This window comes from Carlito syrichta, unplaced genomic scaffold (genome assembly GCF_000164805.1).
Source record: "Carlito syrichta isolate Samal-C Ts95f unplaced genomic scaffold, Tarsius_syrichta-2.0.1 Scaffold301873, whole genome shotgun sequence".
In the NCBI taxonomy this organism is placed as follows: Eukaryota; Metazoa; Chordata; class Mammalia; order Primates; family Tarsiidae; genus Carlito; species Carlito syrichta.
This window is the reverse complement of record NW_007245969.1, coordinates 66,521-77,526: the sequence shown is the minus strand read 5'-3', so window position 1 is coordinate 77,526 and position 11,006 is coordinate 66,521. Positions and strand designations below refer to the sequence as shown.

The 11,006-nt window shown below is 39.4% G+C and overlaps 1 protein-coding gene across 1 annotated transcript in view; it reads right to left on the bottom strand.

Moving 5' to 3' along the window:
- CUNH5orf42 (chromosome unknown C5orf42 homolog) overlaps positions 1 to 11,006 on the bottom strand; it is a 115,845-nt gene that overhangs the window by 45,479 nt on the left and 59,360 nt on the right. Inside the window, exons 24-26 of the mRNA XM_008055533.2 lie at positions 7,456 to 7,577; positions 6,619 to 6,763; positions 1,088 to 1,338 (exon numbers count right to left, since the gene is read on the bottom strand). Of these exons, the coding sequence (XP_008053724.1) occupies positions 1,088 to 1,338; positions 6,619 to 6,763; positions 7,456 to 7,577 (518 nt within the window). The remainder of the gene's footprint in view (positions 1 to 1,087; positions 1,339 to 6,618; positions 6,764 to 7,455; positions 7,578 to 11,006) is intronic.

Sequence of the window (11,006 nt, the reverse complement as noted above, 5' to 3'; positions counted from 1 at the left end):
CTAATTTTTTTATTTATTGTAGAGATGAGGTCTCACCAAGTTGCCCAGGAGGGTCTCGAACCCGCGGGCTCAGGCAATCCACTCACCTCAGCCTCCCAAGATGCGGGATTACAGCCTGAGCCACCAAACCCAGCTTGCTTAATCTTAACTTTTAATATGTGTTAAATGCTCAGATTAAAGACATACTAGAAACCATAGATATATAATTTTTTTTTGAATCAAAGTCTCACTCTGTCACTCAGGCTGAAGTGCAGTGGCACGATCACAGTCACCGTAGCCTCAATCTATTGGACTCATGCGATTCTTCTGCCTCAGTCTTCCAAGTAACTGAAACCATAGGCATGTGCCACTGTGCCCGACTTATTTTTTTGATTTATTGTAGAGACAAGATCTCACCATATTGCCCAGGCTAGTCTTGAATCCATGGGCTCAGATAATCCTCTCGCCTCAGCCTCCCAAAGTGCTGGGATTACAGGTATGAGCCACCATGCCCAGCTAATATATATTTTTAAATATCAACATGATAGCAACCTGGGATATTTGTCAGGTAAGTCAATAACAGAAGTCTTATTCTGCAGGCTAATTTGCATTTTTCAATATTAGACTTTAACACATTTAACTTATTTTTACTATTTGTTCCTTAATCTTTATTAAATTTTTCTTCCTTAAAAAAGAACTCAAAGTTTGCACAAAATTAATTAATTTTTGAGACTTCTTTACTATTTTGCCTACTATTATATATAAGCATTATCTTACTTATTATGAATATTCTTTAAAGATACAGAAAACGTCTAAGGAATTGATTACTAGTACTTTACTATATGATATAAAATATTTAAAAGAAACTGAGAAAAACTCCAAATATAAGGACAATGATATATGTCCAATATTCTACAATGCACAGGACAGCCCTCCCACAACAAAGAATCATCTGGTCCAAATATTAATAGTGCTGAAGTTGAGAAACCCCAGCATAAAATAGGTCAAATATCCCATTAATTTGGAAAACCAAATGTCTAAAGTAACATCACACTACAAATCTAATAACTCAGTTACAAAAAGAAAACTTAAAATAAAGATAGTCTACCTTATCAGACCGTAGATTTAGCATCTCAGGCTTGGGGAAATCTTGCTCTATGTTCTCAGCAATATTCTGTATCGTTAAAAGCTGTTCATCAATTTTTTGAAGCTTAGCGGTGAGATGCTCTAGTCGGCGAGCTGCAGGGCTTGGTGCAGGATAAGCTGCAGAGACATCCTGCAGCAGTTTCCACAATGGAAAATCTGCTGAGTCTGGCTCTGTGCTCTGTTCTTTGAATTGGAAGTCTGGTTTAGACAGATCTAAATATTAATTAAAAGTAAAATCACAATTTATTATAATTAAGGTCCAAGAAGTATATACTGATGATGTCATTTTTTGATGATTTCATTTTAAGCCAGCATAACATTAAATTCCCAATCAGTTTTAATTTAATATACTTAAAAATTCCTTTTCAGTTTCCTGATTTCTGAAATTTGCTTTTGTAATGAGAAAAAAGGATACATAACAATGTTACTACCACAAAACTCCACATACAACACAGGTTGACTATTACTTGTATCCTCTGCTACAAATATATATGTCATCAACAAGCAATTTTAATATTTGTATGACTTTCTGAAACTCTACTCAAAAACCAAAAGCATGACACACACAGTAAAAGCAAGACCTGATGTTCTAACTTGAGATGGAATCTCAGGAAAATGTTAAAACTCCCAAGACCATGATCAAAGCCAATGACTTCCCCTACTCTTTTTTTTTTTTTTTTTTTGAGTTGGAGTCTCACTCTGTCGCCCAGACTGGAGTGCAGTGGCCGCTCCCGGCCACCGCAGCCTCGGCCTGCTAGGCTCCAGCGATCCTTCCGCCTCAGCCTTCCAAGTAGCCGGAATTACAGGCATGCGCTACCATGCACGGTTGATTTTTTGATTTATTGTAGAGATGAGGTCTCACTGCCCAGGCAGGTCTCAAACCCGCCGGCTCAGGCAACCCACTCACCTCAGCCTCCCAAAGGCGTGGGATTACAGGCTGAGCCACTGAGCCCGGTGACTTCCCCTACTCTTAAACTCAGTTGATTCTTGTCCCAAATTCGTGACATCTTTTTAAATTATGTTCTTCTGGTGCCTGGGCCTCCTCCTTCCTGTTCTGCTCATCCGTCTTAGTCTTCTCTTCTGTCACCCACTCCTTTTACCCATCAGCACTTCCTGGGCTGCCAGCCTCCGCTCACTTCTCTACTCATGCTTCCCACTCTCTCTGAATGACATTACGGATGTACACATGACTCCCAAATCTATAAGGCACTCTTTCTGAGCTCCAGCTCCTTATGTCTTGGGCATCCCAGTTAAGCTGTCCTATAAACATATCAAACTGAACTCATCACTTCTGTCCCTCTAATTTGCTCCCTCCTCCTAGTCTCTCAGCTCAGCAAATAGCACTACCATTCAGTTTTCCAAGCACAAAGCCCGAGAGTCACTCAAGGTTCCCTCTTTCCCTTCATATCCAAATTGATAACTGTTGATAATTCTACCTGCTAAACACCTCCATTCCTAATGCCACTGCTGGGCTGAAGCTTTCATAACAAATAGACCCCAAACAGTATCCCTATCCTTAATTTATCTCCCTTCTATCTAGTCCATCTTCCATACAGGCCTGAGAGATCTTTTTAAAACACAAAGTTGATATTGTTTCTTTTCTACCTTAAACCCTTCAGTGTGTCTTCAATATCTTCATCTTAAAGGTTCAAATGCCTCAGTATGACAGACAATGACACACATAATCAATCATTCCTCTATCTGCATATCCAGCTTCATCTCTTTAAACAAGTAAACACAGTCCCTTTTACTCCAAGCATACTGAACTTTAATTTTCTCAACCAAGCAGGCTCTACCCAACTTCTGAGTCATTGCACAATCTATTCTCTCAGTCTAAATGTTCTTTCTCTCAATTAAATCCTGTTTTCCTTGAAGATTCCAATTAGGTGTCTCTAAATCACCCCAATCCTCCTCCAAGGTGGATTAGATGCTGTATTACCCAAGAATCTCATTCATACATCCACTGCAGAACTTACCAAGCTGTATCATAATTATCTCTTTTTCTTTCCCACTATAGACATGCCTGCAAGCTGAGGGTCTGGTAGCCCTTCCTTCTTTAGCCCTTGAACTTAATGTTTACTGAATGAAGAATCAGTCAAATGAAGATTATGATACCTACCCTATCTAACTCATAGAAGTTTTGTGAAGACCAAATTATGTGACAAAGTACTCTAAAAATGTGAGGTGCTAAAAAAAATATAAATACAGTTTGTTACATATCAGTCCTAGCCTATGGTGAATTTTCCCATGGGAAGACAATGGTAAATGTCGGTACTGAAAATGGCAGTTATATAGTTTTTCCCTACCTGTTTTGGTCCTACTGTTTTGTTTTGTTTTGAGTTGGAGTCTCACTTTGTTGCCCAGGCTGGAGCTCAGCTGCACGATCATGCCTACCACAACCTTTACCTGCTGGGCTCAGGTGATCCTTCTGTGTCAGTCTTCCAAGTAGCTGAAATTACAGTTGCAGGCCACCATGCCTAGCTAATTTTTTGATTTATTGTAGAGACAAGGTCTCGCCAAGTTGCCCAGGCTGGTCTCAAACCCCTAGGCTCAGGCAATCCTCTCGTCTCTACCTCCCAAACTGCTGGATTATAGGCATCAGCCATCACATCTGGCAGTTTTCACTCTGTGAGTGTGTATGTGCGTGTCTCACTCTCCTAGGCTGGGGTGCAGTGGTTCAGTCATGGTTCACTCTAGCCTCAACCTTCTGGGCTCAGGTGATCCTCCCACCTCAGTCTCCCAAGTAACTGGGACTACAGACAAATGCAACCATTTCTAGCTAATTTTTTTTAAATTTTATAGAGAGACAAGGTGTCACTATGTTCCTAGACTGGTCTCGAACTCCTGCGTTCAAGTGATACATCCACTTCGACTTCCAAAGTACTGGAATTACAGAGGTTGGGCAAGGTGGCTCACGCCTGTAATCCCAGCACTTTGAGAGGCCAAGATGGGAGGATTGCTTGAGGCCAGGATTTCGAGACCAAAGTATTGGGATTACAGGTTTGTGCCACCATGCCTGGCCTTGACCATACCATTTGACTCTTTACCATCTATCTATCCTGTTTCTCAGCAGCCGGGAGCCCCCCTTAATCACTCTCAGGAAAGAATTTGGTACACAGAAATGTCAGTAGAAAATATAGAAAAAGAGATGAATGTGCTCAAAATCCAGAATGACCTCAACACACAATGAAACTAGCTTCCCTTTCACTGGAGAATCTACTCCACTTCCACAAAGAGAGAAAAACACCTGCCCAGGAGGATTCAATACTGAGTTCCACTGACCCTGAAATGCTCTTACTAAGTCCAGCAAAATTCTACTTGCTATTACTGATGCTATTCCTAATAGAAAATGGTTTCTAAAATAAGAAGCTACTGTCATTCAAAATAGTGAGCAGATCTCACCAAAAGAGGAATGTTTCATTTGTTTTGTCTTTTGTTTTCATACCTGGCGACCCTGTGCCCTTCCTTCTCCCCAACTTTTCCTATAATGCAAAACCCACTCAGCTCAATGGGTGACTATATCCTGGAGTTTCTAAAGTATTATGTAAATATCATGACAGAATTTAATTCCAAAATATAAAACATTTTCTTTTAAATTGGCATTTTATAGTTCTTCTCTGCTATAATAAGATAGAAGAGTCCACTAACATATATATCTTTGCGATCAGGCAGTATCCCCAAGGAGGATCCTCCAAAAGGTTGATTTTAGACCCGATCTCATTAATAAAGGAAATTAACCTGTCACGTATGGTCATTTGAAATGCTGACCTAAGATACTCAGGGGTCATATGGAGATGGGCCTGCTTCCAGTCAACCAGAACTTCAAAATTGATTGCCTGAAAATAAAGGAAAACTAACAGCACACCTCAGCAGCCACAGGCACTTGGGCAGGCATTCCTCATGAAAATCCTATGAGGCTGAGTCCCATAGAGACACAAATGAGGATCAGATAAAGTTAATTTATCTGCAAAAAGTCTCCAAACCATCAGGTGAAGGAGCTGGGATTAAAACCCAGGTCCGTTCCACCTGAACCTAAAAGCTAAGTTCTTTTCACTTTTCCATGCACTTCCCCAGCCTGAAATACTGCTAGCTTCAAAATACTGATAGTTGTTTGTATATGCAGCTGTAATACACATGCCCTAGCCCATCCTAAGGTAAAGTTTCCCTGCCACTCAGCCCTTTCTTGTTCCTCATATCTCCTGAATGCCCACTGTCGATACATAATAATCAAGCAGAGCTAGACTCTGCACCCAAACATATCACAACCACAAGGCTGGCTGGGTCCACACCCCACAAAAGCTGTGGAAACAAGAAGAAACATTAGCTCTCTGTTGCAGGAAGAAGGCTGCATATTAGATTAATCTAATCATTCACAGGATATAATAATTTCAGGTTGTGGAGAGTCTTCTAAATCTTGCATAAAGTTACTGTGATGTGATCTGATTTATGACTATAAAACTGAGTATTTTATTGCTAAAATACTGTTGACTACCATGCCTGTGTATTTTCTATGTGCTGTTTTAAATTATCCTACCTTTTAAAATATTAGTATTCCTTTTCAGCATCAAAACACTCATGAACTCCTACAGGATATTTATTTTTAGTGTTATTGAAAAAACATGTGCTTAGGAATAATCTGCAGTCTTCTTGCAAAATATCCATGAGTGCCAGCTTTGGAACCATGGCTTTATCTCATTTACCTACCTGCCCCAACTATTCTTAGGAAGAGACAAGTCATTTGCTGGTTTCTTTAGCAATTACCAAGTTTCAGTGATTGATTCTAACATAACATCAGGGGAGGGTCATGCTATAAATCTTGTCAGTTTACCTCTGTCCTGTTGCATGTCTGCTGAGGTGACACCAGCTTGGTCCACTTCTGTAATGTCTGCTTTCCAACTTTTTCCATCCAGACAAGTTGGAGTCACTTTTGCAGGTGTAGAAAATAAATCCATAGCGGAATTGGCAGAGTCTATCAAGAATACGAAATGCATACAAAGACTGATTCTATACTTCTAAACAAGGTAATCAGAAGATTAATAGAACATTTCTAAATGTGAATGTAAACATTCAAAGTACAGGGGTTTTGCAAGAGGAGAGCTAAGAGAAGTGAGTAGGCTAACAACAATGCACTAGAGAATTCTTTTTTTTCTTGTTTTGAGTAGGAATCTCACTCTGTCGCCCAGGCTGGAGTGCAGTGGCATGATCACAGCCACCACAGCCTTGACCTCCTGGGCTCAGGTGATTCTTCCATCTCAGCCTTCCAAGTAGCTGAAACCACAGGTGCTTGCCACCATGCCTGACTAAATTTTTTTTTTGATTTATTGTAGAGACAAGGTCTCCCCAAGTTGTCCAGGCTGGTATTGAACCCCCAGACTCAGGCAATGCTCTCGCCTCTGCCTCCCAAAGTGCTGAGATTACAGGTATGACCACTGCACCCAGCTAATAAAGAATTTTTTAAAATATATTTATTTAAAAAGTAGAAAAATTTGTTACCTTGACTGTTAAAATTGTATGGGGGAATAGTGTTAGTAACTGAAGCTGCCATATAATGTAACTCTGCAGATGATGGAACTTCTGGATGATTATCTTGCTGTTTGATGATATCATCATTTGAAGGCTCTTCTCTGATAGGTAATTCCTGTAGAAGATCATCAGCTTCAATGTCAATCACATCTATGTAACTGTGTCCAACCTGAGCCAAAACACATAAAATCAAAAGCGTTACATTCTTTTTTTTTTTGAGTTGAAGACTCATTCTGTCGCCCAGACTGGAGTGCAGTGGCCGCTCCCGGCCACTGCAGCCTCGACCTGCTGGGCTCCGGTGATCCTTCCGCCTCAGCCTTCCGAGTAGCTGGAACTACAGGCAAACGCTACCACACCTGGCTAATTTTGATTTATTGTAGAGATGAGGTCTCATCAAGTTGCCCAGGCAGGTCTCGAACCCGCGGGCTCAGGCAATCCACTCACCTCGGCCTCCCAAAGTGCTGGGATTACAGGCTGAGCCACTGAGCCCGGCCATGTTACATTCTTTATAATCTATATAGTCACTTTGCTAAAAAAAAAAAAAAAAAAGGTTTAATTTTTACTTGCATTAATAACAAGGCCAGAAGTACTTGTAAATGGCTAAATTACGGAGACCTGTAGGAAGTATGCATTATTAGTCTTAGTCTAAAATTTTGGGGGCATAATTATTAATTCTTTGACCATTCCTACAAAGCTACATAGATGAGATTTTTAGCTTATTTCACTTATACAGTTGAATAATGTCTGGATAACCATAACAAATTTTAGGACATAGGTATTATTAAAGTTTCTGAATAAAACACAAACCAAATTTGTTACCATATGAGGTGCTGAAGGTGACAGTGGTTTTTCTGATATTTCAGTGGAAAGTTTGAGATTTAGATACATTTCTGGAACCAACAGCTGAGGAACATTCAATGGTTCATGTTCTGAAAATTAAGAAAGGAAAAATCGGCAACATAAAGTATGAAAATAACTCTAAATCAGTGGTTTTGAACAAACAAGTTAGCAACAAATAGTATAAAATTTCTTGAAAATCTAAGTAGAAGTGTCATGGGCATAAATAAATTAAAGCAAATTTTATCTATTCTAAGGGTAATTACCTAGAGTAATTCATAATTGAATGCAAGCTTACTACTGCTTTTCTGGTTTAAATGATTTGTAAGAACAATAAAGTATCTAAATTATGTCAAGAGAATGTTATAATTTCCTATTTCCATTATAGGTATATTAAATCACATTCACCTGTTTTATTTAGGGATGCTTCAATAAAGTCATATTTTAAAAATTACTCCATAATTAATTTTTTTTTTTACTTTCAACAGTTTCTTGTTATTTATTTTTTTGTTATTTATTTTTATTTACAACTTTATTAAGATGTAATCATACTCTTTAAAAGGGTACCATTCAGCTAGGTGTGGTGGCTCATGCCTGTACTCCCAGCACTTTGGAAAGCCGAGGTGAGAGGACTGACTGCCTGAGCCTAGGGGTTCAAGACCAGCCTGGGCAAAACATGGCAAGACCTCATCTCTACAATAAATAAATAAATAATTAGCCAGGCGTGGTGGTGCATGCCTGTAGTCCCAGCTACTTGGAAGGTTGAGGTGGAAGGATCACCTGAGCCCAGTAGGTTGAGGCTGTGGAAGCTGTGAGCGTGCCACTATGCACCAGCCTGGGTGACAGACTCCAACTCCCAAAAAAAAAGGGGGTACCATTCAATAGTTTCTAGCATATTCACAAAGTCCATAGCTAAATTTTGCCTCTTAAAAATGTTTTTTTTTGTTTTTTTTGTTTTTGTTTTTTTTGAGTTGGAGTTTCACTCTGTTGCCCAGATTGGAGTGCAGTGGCTGCTCCCAGCCACCGCAGCCTCGACCTGCTGGGCTCCGGCGATCCTTCCGCCTCAGCCTTCCAAGTATCTGGAACTAAGGCGCGTGCTACCACGCCCAGCCAATTTTTCTGATGTATTGTAGAATGAGATCTCGCCAAGTTGCCCAGGTAGGTCTCAAACCCGTGGGCTCAGGCCTTAAAATGTTTTAAAATCTAAATTTCACAATAATCATTTGCTTCTTACTCAACAGTAAAATAAATAGGCTTGTCATAGTAGGTTAGCAGACAGTTTAATTATGTACCTTTTGTCCTAGAACTCTATTCTTATTTTCTAGCATTTTATTTTTAATAAATCATTATTTTCAAATTTCATATGCAAAATACAACTTATTGTCATATTAAATACTGGACACTTGCTACCAAGACTTGTATTTAAGTCATAGGTTAACGAGAAAACTAGAAAAGGGGGAAATGAAAATACTTAAATTAACAGTCTCTCTTTTAAGTTAATTGGTTTAACGGCTTTTTTTATGGGGGAGAGTGACTCTAGCTTTGGCATCCTGCAGACATAATCTTTAGTGAGTCAAACTATTCTCAGAAGAAAAAAGAAATCATACCTGATGTGCAAGAAACAATTTGCTGATTTTTACCACATTCAGAAACAACTTCTTGAGAAGTAGCTTCCTTGTCTTGTAGTACATTAGGAAATTTTGAGTCAAAGAGAAAACAGAAAAAAAATTATAAACACAAGAAAAAATTAAATATACAAATGCAGATAATTAGATATTATGCATAAAAGGTGGTAGGTAGAAAAATAGATTGACAGTTTAATGATTTACTTTGTAAATAATATAATTTGAGATTTTATTATTTATATCCTAGGTTTTCTTCTTTTTTAGACAAATAGCAGACTCAGCCTACCAACTTTAGAAGACTACCCAACAGCAAAGGCAAACACCTCCAAGGCTTTCTCAAAGACATGGTGAGATAATGAACATTTAAGAATGTTTCTTAGCCGGGCTCGGTGGCTCAGCCTATAATCCCGCGCTTTGGGAAGCTGAGGTGAGTGGATTGCCTGAGTGGGTTCGAGACCTGCCTGGGCAACTTGCTGAGACTTCATCTCTACAATAAATTAAAAAATTAGCCGGGCATGGTAGTGTGCACCTGTAGTTCTAGCTACTTGGAAGGCTGAGGTGGAAGGATCGCCTGAGCCCAGCAGGTAGAGGCTGCAGTGGCCGGGAGCGGTCACTGCATTCAAGTCTGGGCGACAGAGTGAGACTCCAACTCAAAAAAAAAAAAAGACTGTTTCTTAAAAAAAAAGAATGTTTCTTAATTGTACATTATTTATATCAAAAACATTTTACACATTCTGAAGATAAAAATATAGCGTTAAAAAAAAAAGATAAGCCCAGACGTGGTGGCTCAAGCCTATTATAATCCCAGCACTTTGGGAGGCTGAGGTGAGAGGACTGCCTGAGCCCACATGTTCGAGACCAGCCTGGGCAACTTGGCGAGACCTCATCTCTACAATAAAAATTCCAAAAATTAGCTAGGCATGGTGGTGCACGCCTGTAGTTCCAGCTACTTGGAAGGTTGAGGCAGAAGGATAACCGAGCCCGGCAGATTGAGGCTATGGTGGCCGTGAATGTGCCACTGTACTCCAGCCTGGGTGACAGAGTGAGATTCCAACTAAAAAAAAAAAAAACAACAAAAGACACATGCTCAACTTCATTCAGAAAGAAGTAAATTAAAAGAAAAAATTTTTTTTAACCTAACAGATTAGCAAAGTTAGAAAAGTCAGCTAAATCATCATACTGGGCGAAAAAAGTTTCAATGCAAGAAGACACTCACTAAAGCATTCAATAATAAGGAACTGGTTAAATATTTATGGCACAGCTGAAAGAATAAATATTCTTACAAAGTACTTTTTGATAACATAGGAATATGTTTGCCATAATAGAAATCAAAGTGAAATGAACAGGATACAAAATACAGGTATTCCTTGTTGCCCAAAACTAATCCATTCCTCCAAATGTGCTGGATAGAAAACTTTCAGATTCCAGGAGATTTTATTTCATTCTTTCAAATGGGGAAATAAAAATGTCTTAGCCCATCAAAGTTTCCCCAACATCATTAAACAACTTATACACCTAAATAATCCACCAAATATTACTACATAATATAAAGCATTTTAAGCATCTTTTTTTTTTTTGAGTTGGAGTCTCACTCTGCTGCCCAGGCCGGAGTGCAGTGGCACATTCACGGCTATCCCGGCGTCGACTTGCTGGGCTCCAGAGATCCTTCCACCTCAGCCGTCCAAGTAGCCAGAATTATAGGTGTGCACTACCACACCCGGCTAATTTTTTATTTATTGTAGAGACGAGGTCTTGCCAAGTTGCCTGGGCTGGTCTCGAACCTGCAGGCTCAGGCAATCCACTCACTTTGTCCTCCCAAAGTGCTGGGATTACAGACTGAGCCACCGAGCCCGACCAAATATCACTTTTTTTTTTTTTTTTTTTTTTTTTTTTTTT